Source organism: Tamandua tetradactyla, chromosome 7 (genome assembly GCF_023851605.1).
Source record: "Tamandua tetradactyla isolate mTamTet1 chromosome 7, mTamTet1.pri, whole genome shotgun sequence".
NCBI classification, from domain to species: Eukaryota; Metazoa; Chordata; class Mammalia; order Pilosa; family Myrmecophagidae; genus Tamandua; species Tamandua tetradactyla.
In genome coordinates this window covers 75,591,067-75,609,909 of record NC_135333.1, presented here as the reverse complement: position 1 = coordinate 75,609,909, position 18,843 = coordinate 75,591,067, and the positions used below count along the sequence as shown (strand labels likewise).

The following is an 18,843-nucleotide window of genomic DNA, read 5'->3' as shown; positions in this document are numbered from 1 at the left end:
CTCTCCCTACTTTCTAAAAAACGAAGCTAGAGTTGGGTTTCCTTTCTCCTCAACCCATAATAGTATAGTTCTTTCAGAAGCTATTCACCTGGTAAGGAGATTCAACAAACTTTATCCTAGAGAGGAATCTTCGCAGCTCCCCACGGCCAATTTTGGGGGTGGTCTCCTTTAGCTGGACCATTTGGCCCTCCATCAGTGCCCACCGCAGACTAAGCTTGCTGACTACCAAGGGTGCTGGATGGCCTTCAGAGTGGGGCCCTGTTGTCCTGGTAACATAAAAGGCATCTTTCCAGAGGTCATTAATTCCAACTGAGGAAAAACAAAAATAAGAGCAGTTAACAAAGATTAATAGCTTCCAGCAAAAAGAGAGTGGTTTGCTTTAAAAACTAAATTCATTAACTCATTAATTCACCTGAAACTTACTAAGCACCGAATAAATGCAAAGCACTGAGCTGACAGTGGGTGCATAGTAGTAAATGACTGCATGCTTTGTCTTTGCATCTTTGTTTGTCTGAAGTTATTTCCAAGAAAACCCCAACTTAGGAGATAAGAGCATATGCCAACTATAGCGAGAAATCAGTAGAAAACTGAGCCAATCAGCAAATGAGAGCCTGAGAATTCTGTCAGTACATGGTCACATAAGCTATCTCTCCAGCCAGTGTTTATCTTACCTCATCTTTAAAATAGGAGTTATAATAAAAATGTTCTTGAAAGTCTTAATTACCAGTTTGAATGTTACCTGAATAATATGTTAATATTGAAAAATAACTCATTTAGATCCAATCACAGGATTTTGCAAGTTGACACCTTCCCACCCTCCACCACACACACAGCCAGAGGAGAAGCGTACCTAGAAGTTCCAGATTAGCTATTTTTCCCCATGTGTCCCAATAAAAGGAAAGCCACAAGTACTAGCTTCAACTTTACAGCGAACAGTTAAGTTTGTAAGTGGAGAGCAAGACTTTGAGTGGTAAGAGAATATGGAAAGTAGTAAAGAAAAGGGAACATGGCCAGTCTGGTCTTTGTCCTCCAGCAAGAATGGCAGATTCCCTGAGGCCAGCATGAGATACAGAATTTCTGAGGAAGAAGCCATCGGACAATTCCAGACTAGTAGGTAGCCGAGTTGCCAAAGGCTTATTTTCCTGATTAAAAGTCCCCAATATATGATCCAAATGTTGCTTTACCAATATTATTTGGATAAATATATAAAGTAGATGAACACTTCCAAAATGTTAACAATGATTACAAGTAGTCATATAATGGGTAATTTTTCTTTTTCTTTGATTTTTTTGCTAGCTCTGATTTTTATGCAATGGTCATGTTTACTTTTACTATTCAAAAGAGTTTCTGGGCAGTGCAACGGTGGCTCAGTGGCAGAATTCTTGCCTGCTATGCTAGAGACCCGGGTTCAATTCCCAGTGCCTGCCAATGAGAAAAAACAAAAAGTTTCTACTGATCCTAAAACCACACCCTGACAAAACATATTCTACCTTTTTCATTATGTCCCTTGAAGTCAATTCTAAATTCTAAGTTCCTAGAGGGGCAAGAACCTAGTCTTATTTCTATTCCCACTACCTGGCCCAGTGCCTGGCATATAGTGATGTTCAATAAGCATTTGCTGAGTGAATGGCTACATGAATCCTCTGGGGATGGGAATGTGCTTTTGCTTCAGTGTTCAGCACATTCAGAAAATATGGGTTTTCACCCAGTCAGCTTGTTGTCCCTACCAAGAGACACAGCACTCCTCCAGACACAAGGGGTACTACATAGGTGTGGCTCAGCATAAACACACTGCTGTCATTTGAAAAGCACACCTCTTTCTGTTAGTGGAAAAATGGTATCGTCATACACAGCACGTGCTCTCCCCTTGTCTGAATACAGGGACTTACCATCTGAAGCGGTCACTGTGCCCGTGGTATTGGCCAGATCCAAAAGAATCGAGGGAAATGCTGGATGTAGGAGGTAAAGGTGGTGAAGGCTAGACGGCTCAGTTCCTAGGATGATATCCTAGTGGTGAGGAACAAAAAAGAAGAGCAAGGGTAACTCTAAACTCCCAAATCCGATGCGCCTCAGATGAAAAGGCAGAGGAGAAAGTAATGATTACTCATTCAGATACTAAAAACCTGATCCAAACCATAAACATTTTCTTGAAAAAAATTCCTATATGCAGGAGACATGTTTCAGAGAGCACAAAACACTGATCCTTAACTTCTGCAAACCACTATCTATAGCTAAGAAATGCTTTCTTCTAAGAAAAAAAGGAAGAAAGGAAATGTGCATGCCCCTGGAGAGAAATCTGATGTAGAGACCCCTCCAGGCTTCTGCCAAAGGGAGTACTAAAATACTTACTTGTTCATCCTTTGCAGCCACTGGGGATTTACAGAGATAAAATCTACTTATGAAAACACAGCAAGCCAAAGACCTTTCCTTTCACTGGATATCAAACCTAATCACAGGCAGCAGGCTAAATATTACCAAATCTTAGTTCTTGAAATATACAGAACTTGGCAGATAGAACCAAATCAATTATAAAAAAAAATTCCAAAGCCTAAGTGTCAGTCTGCAAAGTCCCTACAGCAGAAGAAATGCACAATAGAAATACCTTTGTTAATATGGCTTCCTGGTGGGAATAGTATTTGGCCAATACACACATGTAAAGTTATATAGTTGTTAAAGCACTGAAGTACTCCCATAAAGGTTAGTAAATGGCGGCTCTTCTGAGCAACTCAAGTACCACCTGTGCCCTGGGACCATCTTGAGCCTCCCCTAGTAGCAGCATGGGGAAAAGTCTGCTAAGTGAAGAGAAACGTGAGTGGGAAGCTACAACCTCACACCCTCACATGCCTATAAAGCAGAAGAGGGCAATTTTCCACATACCCTTATGGTCTCATATGTAAGAAGACAGATAGATCTCTGTCACAGCTAACGACAATAAAAAAGCCAAACTTCTTCTGCAATGTCTACAGAAGGAGGTTCAAATTCCTCAGCACAAAAATCAAGGTCTTACACCATTTAGTCAAAATTTGCTTTTTTCTAGCCTGCTGCTGCATTTGTATACCCACCCACCCTGTGCTGCAAGAATGTCTGATTATTACCCTAAAACCATGCTTCATTTCTCTCTAACCTCTGCCAATCTTATCATGCTACCCTTAGATTTCTAACCATCACTCTCTACCCATTTCCACACATTAAAACACTGCCCCTCCTTAGGTCCCCAACTTGAATGCCACCTCTTTTATGAAGGGCTCCATAATCGCTCCAGCAAAATTAATCTCTCCCTCCTTTTATGCTTCTATTTAAACTTCTTATTTGTACCTCTACTATAGCACTTATAACATGCCTTTGTGTTGTAGTTATTTACATAAGTAAACAATTGAGAATCACCTAGTCCAATCACTTTAATATATGAGAAAAGGAAGTTAAAATGTTAGGTAAATTGCCCAGGGTCCCTGTTTAGGACATGGCAGAATCAGGAATATAATCTAGATTTTAACTAAATCTAATCCTCAAAATGAAGGAATATGTTAGCATCTTCATTTAATGGCTAAATATGAATCTCAGAAAAGTTAAATTGTCCATGAATTCAGGACATTTCCTCCATCAGTCTCCTTCACCTGTGTACCATCTGTCTTCTCCTCTAAATGACCAGGATTTTAAAAGTTTATCTGAGGATGCTACAGAGAACACACTGCTTGCACATAGTAGGTGCTGAGTCTAAATTTATTTAATTGAATTAAGTCAGGATGGGTCATACTAAAAACTCCTAGGCCCCTATTACAGGCAGCCCCTGCCTCATCGACCCTAATAAAATACTACATTATAGCATCTAAGACTTTCTAGAATCTGTCTTATTCTATATATTAGACCTTCTCTCACATAACTCCCCCAGTTGAACCTCCACTTTAGCCTATCCAATCCCAACCCCACTGCTAATCCCTATGTCCTCACATCTCATACCCTCTGAGATGAGTTTATTCATCTCACAGCCCAGCCTAACCTCTCCCATGACATTTTACATACCCACTCCAAACCAGTCATAATATTTCTCCATTTCAAAAACAAAAGCATATATGAATTTTCTGCACATTTTGACCCAGTATCCTGAGAGGACTTCATATATTTTTAACTAGCCTCCCCCAGTAGGCAGGCAGTAATTAGGCGCTGTTGTTGGCTTTCACATTGCTTGGCTAGAAGGTAAAGGCATGCAAGCTTAGCTCAGGAGGAAGTGAGGTCCCTGATTTTTCCATGAGAGTGTTGCTTTGTACTGCCCATACTACTTGGAAGCACAGCTAGTCGAATAACATCTCTAGACCCCAATGATTTCTACAGAGTAGCTGTCCTTGGACAAAGGGAAAGGAAACCTCCTAGGCTCACGCACAGAATTGGGAGATGCAGCTGACAGCCCTTCAGCCCAGAAGAGGAAGACAGACTTCTGGTCTGAAGTCACTGCTGAAGTGGATGGTGTTTCTTTCATGTGACATGGAACACTGTAACTCCAAGTAACAGAGCCAGAGTCTCCGTCCACCACCATCATCTGCAAAAGGGAAGACATGGAGAGTAAGTATAACCAGTCCCTAGAAAAGCAACAGGCCAAGAAAACACATAAAAATAAAATAAAACAGAAAACTACTTATATTAAAATAATAATACATATATTAACATACGAGCTTCTTCTATTTAAGAAAGTAGGGTGCTCAGAGAGCATTAAAAAAAATGGTTAAGGACCAAGACCCCAATTTTTTTAGCCTTTGTCCCTATTTAATAGAGGTTAAAGAAGCATAAAATTCTTGAGTGGTAAGAGAATATTATAAATCATCTAGTTCATCTCTCATTTTACAGATGAGAAGATGGAGGCTCAGAAACAGGGAGTGACAGGTTGTTCTGTGGCAGTTCTCAGGAAGAGAAAGAGCAGACAATCTGCAGTAACAGTATTGAATCAGATGCCTACAGCAGCACCTTATTATAATTTCTTCACTCCCACAACAGCAGCAACACTTAGGAAGCAACTACGGAGTGAATACTATGTCCTATGCACTGGGCTAAGAGCTGTATGTATTTGCACTAGAGCAGGCTCAAAAGGAATATGGTCTGAACAGGTAAAATAATAAGCGGAGAGGTTTGCATCCCTTAGTTGCATCCCTCAAAGGATAATTAAGGGGTCATATTCACAACCCCCAGCAGCAGCACTTATATCTCCTTTCATGCCTTATAGTTCTAGGACCTTTCACTTGCCAAAATCCCCTTCTACCGCCAGCCCTCTCCTCCGAGTCTCTGTTCTTCAGTAAGTGGAAGGAATAAATCTCTTTGGACAATCACTTGATCTATTTTTCCAGTCTCTCAGGTCTTGGCCTTCTTTACCCATTCTCAGACTAAGCATCACAGAAGGTCTTGGAACCAACCTGACAGAGACAGTTCTTCTGAGTAGGCAGAGAAGGAAAAAATAATAACCTAGCAATTCAAGACTCCCTTTAGCAGTCTTGGAGAGAAAAGATATCTAGAAACACCTCATTAAAATATTTTATCCTGTCACATGCATATTTTATTATAACCATCACAAAAACCCTATGAAGGAAGAAGATATCATTACTCCTGTTTTATAGATGCAGAAACTGAGGCTAGGAGAGATTATGTAATTTGCTCGAGGTCATTAGTAAATAATGGAGCTAGTATCAAAACCCAGGTCTGAAACCCTGAGAATCTCAGCTCTTAACTAATCTCCTATATACCCTTACTCCTCCTAGGAATGTCAGTGAAAATTCTAGTATCTACCTGAAATTCCTTTCAAATACAATCAGACATTGCTTCATCCCAGTATAGCCCTGCTAGAACACTCACCCTGAAGTGGTACTTTTATCATCATGACTGTCCTCTGCTTACAACCCAATAACATTATTGCCTCCAATAGCTCATCCAAATTCTGCAGCCTCACTTTCAGGGCCCTCCATAAGCTGACCTCTTTCTCATCTCTCTGGCAGTAATGCACTATCCATCTAGCAAGCCTCTTCTCTACTCTATGGTTCTGGCAAACAATTACTGACCAACATGAAGCATTGTTGACTCCTGGGCCTCTAGCCATTTGCTTCCCATGTGCACACCTCCATGGTAGTGTGTCCCATGATGTGCTAGATCAATGGGTGCATTGGTATCCAATGGACTATGAGCTACACAAGAGCAGTGGCCTTGTATTCATTAATTTTGTCTCCAGCATCTAGCACAGAATTTGGTATACATCAGAAGTGCTTGCTGAATTATTTTTCTCTGCAGGGAATAATGTATGCCTATGCAATATACAGTTACATATTTTACATAAAGATAAGTCAAAAAATTAGGTCAATTATTAAAAAAAAAGAAAGTTTAAAAATTCTATACCTAAACAAAATTAAAGGAATGAAAACTGTCTAATCAATCAGTGTACCCTTACAATATGCAACCTGACATAAAATCAGAAAGATATATTCACTGTCCTTGGAACATGTCACACCCACTTCTGTCTCTGGGCCTCTGATCTGGGTGTTCCTGACCTGGAATGTCTTCCTTTCTATCCCCTGCTCATAGAAGTGCAATTCAACTTTAAAGGCCCTGCTAAATATGGAACAGAAATCCTAGAATGAGCTGGGACTCAGCATTAAAGGATTGAGAAAACCTTCTTGACCAAAAGGGAGAAGAGAGAAATGAGACAAAAGAAAGTGTCAGTCGCTGAGAGATTTCAGAGTCAAGAGGTTATCCTGGAGGTTATTCTTACACAATACATAGATATCCCACTTTTAGTTTAAGGTGTTTTAGAGAGGCTAGAAGGAAGTGCCTGAAACTGTACAGCTGTGTTCCAGTAGCCATATTTCTTGGAGATGATTGTATAACGATATAGCTTTCACAATGGGACTGTGTGATTGTAAAAACCTTGTGTGTGATGTTCCTTTTATCTATGGTACAGACAGATGAGTAAACCATATGGATTAAAAAATAAGTAAATAATAGGGGGAACAAATGTTAAAGTAAATTGAGAAGATTGAAATACTATTGATCAATGAAAGGGAGTGATAAGGGGTATAGAAAAAAAGTAGGGGGAACAAAGGTTAAAATACATTGGGTAGATGGAAATACTAGTGGTCAATGAGAGGGAGGGGTGAGGGGTATGGTATGTATGAGTTTTTTCTTTTTTCTTTTTATTTCTTTTTCTGGAGTGATGCAAATGTTCTAAGAAATGATCATGGTGATGAATATACAACTATGTGATGATATTGTGAGTCACATTATATACCAAGAATGGAATGTTCATATGTTAAGAATGTTCGTGTTTATATGTTGCTATGTTTGTTAATAAAAATATAAATTAAAAAATAATAATAAAGGCCCTACTCATATTCTCCACCTTTACAAAGTTTTCCATCACAACCCCAGACACCAGAGATATGCTGACTTCGCTGAAATCGTATATATATATATGTGTGCACTAAAGTTTTTCCCTTTTTATATCTGCCTTTCTCCACCAAGAGACTTCAGAAGGCTTCTATTGCTTAACTCTAAGTTAGTGATCCAGATGAAGGAACCCCTGCACAGGAAGGAGGTCAGCTTAGATCAGTTTCCAAAGATACATAACTTAGCACTGAATTGTCTCTCCATTGTCTTCTCTGTTTGCATTTTATACATCCAGCTAGACTTTTGAGCTCTACAAAGGAAGGGATCATGTACAGGTTCTTTTTCTTCCTCACAGTGCTTAGCACAGGGCTGGACACAAAGTAAGTACTTTATGTTTTTTATTTATTTGAGTGCCAAAATTTTACCTTTTTCATCCCAACTCCATCTTGTATCTGCAGAAGGAAGTCCAAGGTCTGATCGTCAGTGAAATACCCAGGGGTAGGCTGGCTGCAAATGAGAACAGAGAAAGTAATCAATAGTGTCTAAGAAAACAGGAAAACAAGAACCATCTGCCCTCCACTTTCTTACCCCAGATATCAAGCAATTGTTCTAGACTGTTTTTATCCATAGAAGGTGGGTCAAAACAGCAGACATAGGAAGGAGTATGCTGCAAACCTGTGCAGGCCTTGAATGCTCAATGTCCAATAAGGTGTAAGATTTTGTCCCCGAAGCAGGACAAGGCCTTGTCTGGTTGTAATCAGGAGGTTGCTACAGTTGGAATCTGATGCCTTCACCATCTGGAGCAGCTCAACACCATCACTGAATTACACAAGACCAATGACATGACTTGAATGAGACTGCTGATCCACTTATTTTAACTTTTTCTCTTGATATACATATATTTGTATAGACTTTGATTTTCATTTCCCACGATGATCTTATTAAATGGAGAACTTAATCTTTTCCAGTTGAATCTCATTTTCTTGATCCTTAGAAACCAAGGATCTCTAGCTAATTCCATGCAAGTTCAAAAGGAACTCACAGGAAAAGTGTTGTGGTGCCATACCTCTCCCACTGGCTACTCTGGGAAAGAAAACAGAGCCAAGGATAATGGCAGAGAATGCTACCCTTACTTCTGGCAAAATGATGCCTCAACTAAGAGAAAAATACAGAAAAAGAGTAGGAAACATAGTCTTTGCACCTCTTTACAAACTTTTTTTTTAATGTATCTCTACCTAAAGGTTTCCCAGCCTCACTCTGTCTGTCCTGCTCTGACTTGGAACCCTGAACAAATATCCCTCCTTGCAACCTATGTGTGAAGCGATTACACAGTGTGGTCACTGACACATAAATATCAACAAATTATGTTACCAAGAGAAGAAAATTTCTCATCACATTAAACAGATCAGAAAATGATATACTAAGGCTACGTTTCCACCCAAAGCTCTGCCCATATATTCACCAACCCAACCAAACCAAGAGGCTCCATGGCAAGTAACTTCACCAAGTGACCAAGGACAGACATCTGCCCTACCTGTAAATGTCAATGAGTTCAGACAGGTTGATGGATCTTCGCTTCTCCCATTCTGGCTCTTCTAGCTGCAGAGAAGGTGGCATGCTGTCTCGATTTTGGGCCTGAACAAAAATGTCCCGCAGGGCGACAGCTTGGATATTGCCTAGCACCACAGGAAGAACCAACACTAAGAAGTTGAATTTAACAGAACAATCCTGGGATGTATCTGAGTGAGAGACCTGAGCCTAATCAGATGGGTCTGGCACAGCCCACCTAGACAGGCCCAACATGGAGTGAACGGGGAAATGATTAAGTAGATGCCAGATAAAGATGCTTTTCTCTGGAGAAGGCATCAAGGGAAGCAATTAACAACCAGCAACAGGAGGGGGAGTAGTGACAGGCTCCTGCAAGACCAGCTGATGAAAGGGAGGTGTCACCCACTGCTGAGCTTTCACCCTATCTCACAAGGGAGTCTTAATCATACATACCAATGAGGAGCAGTAGCAAAAACTAGCCTTGCTTCTTACCAAAGCCAAACAGAATGTAGACAGCCCCATTTGTGGTGACGTAAACCTGAGGACCAATCAGATTTCCCACTCCCACGATGTTGTACTTCACTGGTCGGCCCACTGGACTTCCGGTCCGGCCAGACACCAGCAGAAAGCACAGATCTGGCTGACGAAGCAAAAGATGGGAGTCAAGTTAATAAAGGCCTATCATTTTCTAATCAAATAGCTTCTCTAGTCATTGCCTCTCATTAGCTTAAGGTTCAAAAACATTTCCCAAAGCTGAAAAGCACAAAGCTAACGCTGCTTCACTTTATCTCCCTGGAAGTGAGAAAGTCCCTGCATTAGATATCTGCAAAGGTCATCTTTATGGTATCTCATGCAATTTCTCTGAAGTACAACTATTACTGACAAAACAGCCTCCTGAGATAAAGAATTCTACTACTCTAGAGCTAAATAAAGGTTGACTGAGCCCCAGGTCTACACTCCTACACCCAGAAATTTCTAGTAATATTTGGTCCCTACTAGAATAAATCCACAGAGTGTTCTCAAATAATAACATCAAACTTCTGGCCTGACTACTATCAACCTTACTCTCTAGTAAGGGCCAACAAACGTTTTCTGTGAAGAGCCAGATGCTAAGTATTATAAATTCTTTAGGAATTATAATTTCTAAACTACTTTGCTGCAACTACTCTGCCACTATAGTGGGAAAGCAGCCAGAGGCACATAAATGAATGAGCATGAATATGTTCCAATAAAACTTTATTCACAAAAACAAGCAGTGGACCAGATTTGGCCTGCAAGGCACAATTTGACAACCCTGCTATAGAGGATTTTCTTCTGGGGAAAGAGTAGCTAGTTGGGAAATAAAGAGATTATTTCAATATTTTTACTTCAGTAAAGCTATTGACAAAGTTTATCATGATTTTCTTATACATAACAAAAAGAAATGCCATTTGCAATACATACCCAGAGAAAGGCACTTACGGGGTCAATGACAAGCCAGAAGGAGGTTTTTAGTGGAATGCCACAGCATTCTATTGCCCCATATCTATTAAACATTCTTATCAATGACTCAAATGAATAAGCTCAATCTTATCGCAAAGCTAAGAGGGATAGATAAAATACTGTATGACAAATTCAAAATTCAAAAAGGCTAGAAGATGGGTCAAAATTCACACATGAAATTTAACAGAAAAATGTGAAGCCCCTCATTAATTAATTAACTAATTTTAAAATGTGGTTGTTTAACATCATAAAAATTCAATCTTCGGCTACCACAGCCTTTGGCTGCATAAATAGAACTACAGCAACAATATCAAAAGATGTAACAATTTTCTTATATTGATATAACGGCTTATACTACAAAGAGATATTGTTTATGGATTCAGGTGCCACATTTTAAAAGAAATATGGATAAACTGGAGTGCAAAGGGAAAGAAATTAAGTGAGAGATCTGGACTTCATGTTGCTTGAGGAAAATACAAGAAATTAGTGATAATTAGCCTTGAAAGTAGCAGGCTTAGAGGGACCAGGCTAATGGCTAAAGGACTTTCACATAGAAAGATTAGACTCATTCTGAACAGGTCTACGGGACTGAAGCTGAAACAATGAATGGAGACTATCAGAAAGCAGATTTCTTGTGAATATGACAGAATTTTATAGGGCTGTCCAAAAATGAAACAGATTGCCTCTAAAATAAGACATCAAAAAATCATGAGATTGTCAGGAAAAATGGGCTCATAATGCAACTTATTCAATGAATCCCACAAAAAGAATTTCGAATTTAGTTTCTGCCTCTGGAAATTAGTGATGTTCCCCTCCGCCCGAATACTCAAGGAGAGTATGGGTACAAATTTGTCTGGAATGCTGTATCGCAGATTACAATACAACCACATGGCCTTTAAGGTCCCTTCTCACTAATGTTCTAGACCAGATCAGTTCCTCTAATCCCAAACCAGGTCCAGTTCTCCCAAACCTTGTTCTAAATCCACATATAAGAATGTAATCACTTCAAGTCATAGACCTATTATTTCCTGTCTTGTGAAAAGAGAGCCTTCCACGCCTATTAGCTTACAGGAAGTAAACAGTGCTTCCTCAGGTTGTTGCTGGTATAGAGGTTAAAAACAGTCATCATAAAGATGAAGTGACTCCTTTAAACCCAGTACCTTTCCAAGGTTTTCCTAATACTATTTATCATTTTTCAGGCAGAATGGAGATTAGTCCATATCTGGACACTATTGTGCAAATGAGTTAATTCTGAAGCAAGCTGGAGAACGCACTGTGTGGAGACCAAAAAAGTTGCAGAATAGGAGTAGGAGAGAAGCTGATTCCTCTAAAATAAGACACCATATGAGGCAAAATAATCTGTATACACATTTTTCCACAAATATTATTTGCCAATCGTTCAATTTCTCTGTCTACAAGCATTTCCTGGCAAGCAAGCACTGGGAGATCTAAGAAAAAGTCTTAGAGAAACTTTGACAAAAGCTCAAAGAATAAAAACTTTCAAAAATTGAGACAATTCTATTCATTGACTTATTCTTTATTATGATTCCAAGGAATAAAGACTACTATTATTTTATCTGTCACAGAATAAACTTGTTCCAGTTCACCAGAATTTCCAGAGAAGTATAATTTAAGGACCACCATACTAGAAACAAAGTCTGTATTGTCAAAGCATATATTACAACAATCCTTTCTTTGGTCATTATTGTTATTACTTGCTTTTGCTTAGATTTTTTTCCATATATATTTTATGAACTTCCTGTAAGTTTATCCAATGTTTATAGTTAAAAAGTTTAACTATACATATAATAGAGTAAAACTAACAACACATTTTACATGGTTAAAAAAAGGAAAAACAGGCACTTTAAATATGTTAATTCTAATTTTTATAACAGTCCCACAGTAGATTTTAACATACCCATTTTAGATATGAAGAAACTAGAACTTGGATAGTTAATATGGCTTGCCCAAGGCCACGAACCTACAAAGTGGTAGAGGCAAAATTCAAACACAGACCTGCCTAGCTCCAGAGCTCCACTATACCATAGTCAAAGGAATAATCATAATGACTGCCAGGAAGAATGGGTTCATAAGGACAACTTATTCAATGAATCCCACAAAAAAGAATTTATTTAAACCTAAGCCTTAGTAAAAAGAAAGTCTCAAGCAGCATTTATAATGTAACACTAGGAAATGAGATAAATTGAAGCATTCCCTATAAGAAACAAGACTCATTTAGTGTAGAACATACCTGCAATTCACCAATAGCCAGAACTACAAGATCTCTGATCCCGTCTTCATCCACATCTGGCAGTACCACGGCTGGGGCAGCCAAGGTACCATTGGACAAGTATTTTGGGTTCAATGTCCAAATGGCTCTCCCTATGTAAGGACAAAGAGTCTGATCATATTTATAGCTTTCCGCCTCTGGAAAAGGCAGATGCAGGTTCCAGCTCAATAAAGAAAAACTCAATGGGCTGAACAAGAGACAGCAACTCCTACTTACTTTTATCTTTTCATTTTATCTTATTGGGGAGGAAGGGAGCAGGGCTCGTAAGATGAAGTCCTCAAGTATCTGGCAAACAAACCCATGTAATAACTTTACATCTAAATTTTTTAGAGATGAAGATACTGTTCTACAAGAAAGAACAACTCATTTGTCTAGGGAGGTGGGACTGAGCTGTTAGAGATTATTACAACTTGTAAGGAATCATCCAAGGTCAGTCAACCAGAAAACCAACTCTCTCTCCTTCTACCACATGTTCACCTAAGTAAGCACCACAGAAATTGTAGGAGGTTTTCAAGGTGACCTCAGTTTCAGAGTTAACTCACATCCAAATTTTTTTCACCCAAAAACTTTCTACCACCAAACTCCTAACTCTAAAAGTAGGATATATTATTTATTCAGCTTCAGTAGAATCTATAAACTAAGGTGTTATTTCTTTTTTAACAAGCATGTTGACAGTACACTTATGAGCATTCATTTTATTAGATTCTTCTTCAATCCTTTTGGCATGTATGTTTGAATGCAATAAGAAGATAAAAGGCCAAGTCAGCACACCTCAACAAACCTTTGTTTATTCACTGACATATCTTTAAGTCATTGATCCCTAAGTTTACACATGGACCCCATCATATCAAGGCTGAAGAGACAAGGCTCAGCAGTCTTTCATATAAAGAGCAGAGACTAGATAGTCTCTGTCTAGATAATTCAGTTTAGCTCCAACCTTTCACCAAAAAGGTTGAGCCAAGGATGTTTTATTCAATCAATCCAAACTCTTTCTCTTATTTTCCTTAATATCCACCATCCAGAGTAATAAATTAGACCTCCTACCATGTAAGGACAGGGAGGTCCCTCCACCACTGGACAGACCCAGAACTATAGCTCATTGAAGGAGAGAATCTTTGTGACAAATGAGCTTTACCTGATGATGCATTGAATGCACTGAGCATCTTGTGCGTCCCTGTCACAAGGCAGATGGTTTCAGCCAAGCTTCCTGGTATCAGATCCAGACAGGTTATATCACGGGCCTCCTCTGAGAGGGGACTAGACCAGAGTGTGCTGCCATTCATCCCCGAAAGGCATGCAAGAATAGCTGTTGGCCTTGAGACACCTAGAAGTAAACGAGAGAGAAGAAAGGAAAGAACACAGAGGAGATAAGACACAGAGATGAGCAGGAGACCTCATCTCTCAACATCTGCTCAAAACATTTCTTCATATAAAGGCAAGACATTGGGGATCTTCTCCATTCTGCTTTGTATCCATCTCCACTTTTACAGTTTGTTTATATGTCCATCTCCTCAGCCCCTACTTAATAGTGATATTCTTGAGGATAAACATGGTCTCATTAATTTCTACATTTTCAGTACTTTGCAAAGTGCCTGGCACATACTAACCAAATGTTTGCCAAGTAAGAGACAGGAGCAAAATCAAGAACATAGAAAAGTAGTTGTTGAGAACAAAAAACTAGTAGAGAAAGGGGCACTCAGAAAAGTGGCACTGAGCTAAAATACATGAATAGCAGGGAGTAAAACACCTGAATTCTAATCATCCCTAGTAAATACTCCCTAAGAGCAGGAAAAAAAAATGGAAATAAACCCAAAGACTCCGCTTAGCAAGAATCAGTAGGTCTTCCCGACCTGGTGTTCTATGCAATAGGCTCATTTGGCCAGGTCAGGAAAGAATACTTGGGAAAATATATCCAGGTCCAAGAATACCTGAGAAAAGATCAGAGGACCTCACCTCTTTAGTAAATAATCCTTTCTGTCACTTACTTAACGTATCACAATAATAACTTTCTTTCTTGCCAGTTTTACGGTGACTTTTGGGATAGGTACACTGACCCATCATGTATACTTTCCACTTCTGGCAACAACTAATACAGACAGACAAACCTAAGCTGCAGAGTACCATTTTACCTACTCCTCAGTATTACTAATACAAACCCTAACAAGTGACAAACTGTAGCTCACTCTGTCTCAGACTCTGTTGCCAGAAGAAGTGATACATATGGCAAACTGCAGTAATACATTTTACTCTTAGCCTTCCCAAGGATGCTATAGCTAATATACTGTGCTGCTTGTCCTACTTGAGAACCCCAATGATTCTGTTCAGTGCTCTAAGTCACTTTTTTCTGGGTGGTAATGGGTCCTCCCTCCCCACTAAACCATGATTCTTGAGGCAGGGATCATGCTCATCTTGTTTAGCACTACATAACCAGCACCTAACACAGTGCCTGCCACACAGCAGGCACCAATACACAGTTGTTGAATGAATGAATAAACAAATGAACAAAAAATTTTAAACTTGATTCCTTTTATGCTCAGTGACACAGATCTGTGCTGTAGCTGGCTTTATGGGCATACCAATCTGGCACATGGTCAGAGCCACACTTGCTAAGTTTGAGTCCCAGTTCTACCGTTTAGCAGATGTGGGACTTTCAGCAAGTTCCTTAATCTCACTATGTCTCCATTTCCTCATCTACCAAAGCAGGATAATATTAGTCTACCTATAGGATTATGTGAAGGGATAGATTAGTTCACATGTTATGTAGTTACAATGGTGCATCACACAGAGAAAGATCATATGTTAGCGATTTTATTATTTCTACAATCTGTGATCAAATCAGGCTGGTGTACACTGTGTCCAAACCTATGGCCTTTATATTATGAGGCCTGATTCACAGCAAACCTGAGATACCAAATGACTAAATGCATCTCTAAATCTAAAAGTGGATGGGAAACTTTTATTTCAAAGGTTAATGAGTCATAAGCAGGAAAAAATGTAATCAAGGCTTGAGCAAATAAAAACCAATTTCTAATCTGGTCAGGACGAAGGTAAATCAGGATACAGGGGTAAGGATGACATTGTCTATATTTTAGAACTTCACCTACTGTATGAAATCAAAGGAAGAGAGGTTTATTTTGTCCAAAACCTACATTTTCTATAGCACATAATATAACTCAACCTGTCTGGATAGCTTACTTATACAACCCAAACACATGGAGCCTAGAATGGAAACAAGGGCTTGTAATTCTGTATAGCTTAATGTATTATCTGGATACATCCCCGAGTATGTTGGGTAGATAATTTAAAAGTATTGGCAAAGTCCCTTGAGGGACTGGAGAAAAAGTATGGAACTATTAAGCTTTACCACCAGAGAAACCCCCGATACTGTCTCAAACATTAGGGTCTCCCAAGTCAATAGGCCAAGCCATTGATTTTGAGGCTTGTTCTTACGAAGCATATTTCTGTAGTGGAGAATCTAAGCCTACCTATAGTTATGCCTAAAGAGATACTTCTGGAGGATCTCTTTTAAAAGTTTCTCAGATGTGGCCTCTCTCTCTAAGCCCAATTCAGCAAGTAAAATCATTACCCTCCCCTCACCATGGGCCATGAAAGCCAGAGGCGAAAGTCTCCCAGGCAATGTAAGACATGACTCCCAGGGATGAGCCTGGCCCTAGCACCATGGGATCAACAACACCTTCCTGATCAAAACAGGGGAAAGAAATGTAACAAAGTAAGGTATCAGTGGCTAAGAGAGTTCAAAAGTCGAAAGGCTATTCTGGTGGCTACTTTTACACAAGCTTCATCTTTATCAGCATTACCATGGTTTGCCAACCCACAATGAAAACCATTCCTGTTAACCCTAAAAAACATATAGGGCTCTACCTGGGATTCTAAAAAAGTTTCACATGCTAATATTACTTTCTAGAAACCTAAAACCTCCAGATAGGTTCCTAGACCAGATAAGTCCTGAAAACCCAGAGGGGCCAGTCTCTCCAAGAACATCAACTGGTTCCATCCCCCTATCCTATAATGTTGACACCCCTTTCCAACATGAAAAAGTTAGAATGGGCATAGCCCAAATCAAATATCTGTAAAGATTGGGAGGAGGATAAAAGGAGAAAAGAGGAGTTATAACAGAGTAGATAGGATTTAACAAATGAGTATGACTGTTGGATCATTATATTTATATTTATTTTAGTCTCTAGTGTCTTGGAACAGCTAGAAGGAAAAACCTGAAATTGTGGAACTATAACCCATATCAAAGTGTGAAATCTATTCTATAACAACTTGTTAAAATGTATTTTGAAGTTTATTGCTTTTTCACATATATGTTATATTTCACAATAAAAAATGTTTTAAAAAAAACAATTTCTAGGCTGGAGGTTCTCTCAGCAACAGTTCATCTGCCTATATGCTGTCTACATAAATTGCATAAGCCTCAGAATGGTTTTCCTAATAACATCAGAGAGGGACACGATTTAGAATTCTCTAAAACATACCTAGACAGTTTGGCAGTTCCTCAGGAAGATAAGTATAGAATAGCCATATGATCTGGCAATCTTGCTACTAGGTTGTTTCAGTTTGCTAAAGCTGCTGAAACATAATATACCAGTAATGGGTTGGCTTTAAAATGGGGATTTATTAACTTACTATTTACAGTTCTTAAGCCATGTCCAACTCAAGCCATCAACAGGACAATACCTGGACTCTGAAGAGAAACATCTGGGGCTCTGTCACATGGGGAGACATATGGCAACATGTGCTGGTCTTTCTGTCCCAGGTTTAAGGTCTTAATGCTTTCAGCTTCTGGATCAAAGCTTCCTCTCTCCCTCTCTCAGCTTCTCTTAATTTCATCTCTTAGCTTCTGTATGTGTTTATCCTCTTATAAAAGACTTCAATAAGATTTAATACCCACGTTGAATGGGGCAGGTCACAACTGAAATAATCTAATCACAAGGTCCTACCTACAATAGGTCCATACCCACAGGAATTGATTAAAATAACATGGCCTTTTCTTGGGTGCATAACAGCTTCAAACAATCACAGAAGTATATACTCAGAAGAACTTAAAGCAGTCCACAGCAGCATTATTCACAACTACCAAAAGATAAAAGCAACCCAAGCATCCCTCAACCAATGAATGGATGGATAGAGGAACTATATAAGATCGCACATCCCCAAAACTGTTACCACTCCTAGGCCCAAAGAGACAAGGGAAGAAGCAATGACTGGAACCCAGAAAAGGAAAGTCACATAAGAGGACCATCGTGGGAGGATCTGTGATGAAGGACGTAGCCATCCTGAGATGAACCCTAGCGAAGAGGTTATGGGAAGTCCTTATAACTGTAATATGATTCTTTGAAATAAGATTTATTTACATGCAGGGACTTTCTGATAATGCTAATCATGTAAGACAGAACCACGAGGACTTTCTATTCACTGCAGATCCTCTTCTATAGTGCAGTGCTCCTCTGGAGACAGTTCTGTTACCTTCTCTTAGCCCCTCCAATCAATGAGCTCCTCCTGTAGCAGCCTCTAAAAGACATGTCTTTTACCTGTTGCACTCTCATTTCTTGAAGTTACAAAGGAGAGAAGTACATCACGTAGGCTATTTCCATTCACATCAGCCAGTTCCAAGGGAGACAGGTCCCCACCTAATAAACACATAAAAAGAACAAAAAGATCCTCAGTAGATCATCACAAACCAGGTCTCTGCTCTCCCAGGTTAGAAAGGGAACAGATGCATACCATTACCAGCACTCCCTTAAACACCAGGCAGACCAACAGTCCCAAGACAAGACCTCCAGTCCCAAGACACTTTCCCTATTCCTCCCATTAAATACAGCTAAAAACTCTGGGCATTATATATAAAACAAACACAAGAAGTCCCTAAAAAGTATAGAGAAGCAGCAGACAAGCTAGACTGTGAGACCCCAGGGATGACACAGTGCGGCATTCCCTGGGTTTTCTTTTGGCCTCATGAATTCCAGACAGGGATCTGGAGAAACTGGCAACCCAGAAACACCAACAGATGTCCCCCCAAAAAAGCTGGCTCTCTCTAATCAAAGGAGCTGGAAAGGGGCTGTCTAGCAAAACAGAAAAGTTTTAGATAATAACCCCTTTCCTCCAACCAAATGCCACAGGAAAAACCGCATCCCCACCCCCAG

At 39.5% G+C, this 18,843-nt stretch overlaps 1 protein-coding gene across 1 annotated transcript in view; it reads right to left on the bottom strand.

The window, feature by feature from the left end:
• Nucleotides 1-18,843, bottom strand: part of FAM234B (family with sequence similarity 234 member B) — a 33,859-nt gene that overhangs the window by 4,197 nt on the left and 10,819 nt on the right. The window contains exons 3-12 of the mRNA XM_077170124.1: nucleotides 18,232-18,330; nucleotides 13,812-14,000; nucleotides 12,638-12,768; nucleotides 9,397-9,544; nucleotides 8,891-9,032; nucleotides 8,032-8,175; nucleotides 7,782-7,863; nucleotides 4,379-4,534; nucleotides 1,890-2,007; nucleotides 89-309 (exon numbers count right to left, since the gene is read on the bottom strand). Coding sequence (XP_077026239.1) covers nucleotides 89-309; nucleotides 1,890-2,007; nucleotides 4,379-4,534; nucleotides 7,782-7,863; nucleotides 8,032-8,175; nucleotides 8,891-9,032; nucleotides 9,397-9,544; nucleotides 12,638-12,768; nucleotides 13,812-14,000; nucleotides 18,232-18,330 — 1,430 coding nt within the window. The remainder of the gene's footprint in view (nucleotides 1-88; nucleotides 310-1,889; nucleotides 2,008-4,378; nucleotides 4,535-7,781; nucleotides 7,864-8,031; nucleotides 8,176-8,890; nucleotides 9,033-9,396; nucleotides 9,545-12,637; nucleotides 12,769-13,811; nucleotides 14,001-18,231; nucleotides 18,331-18,843) is intronic.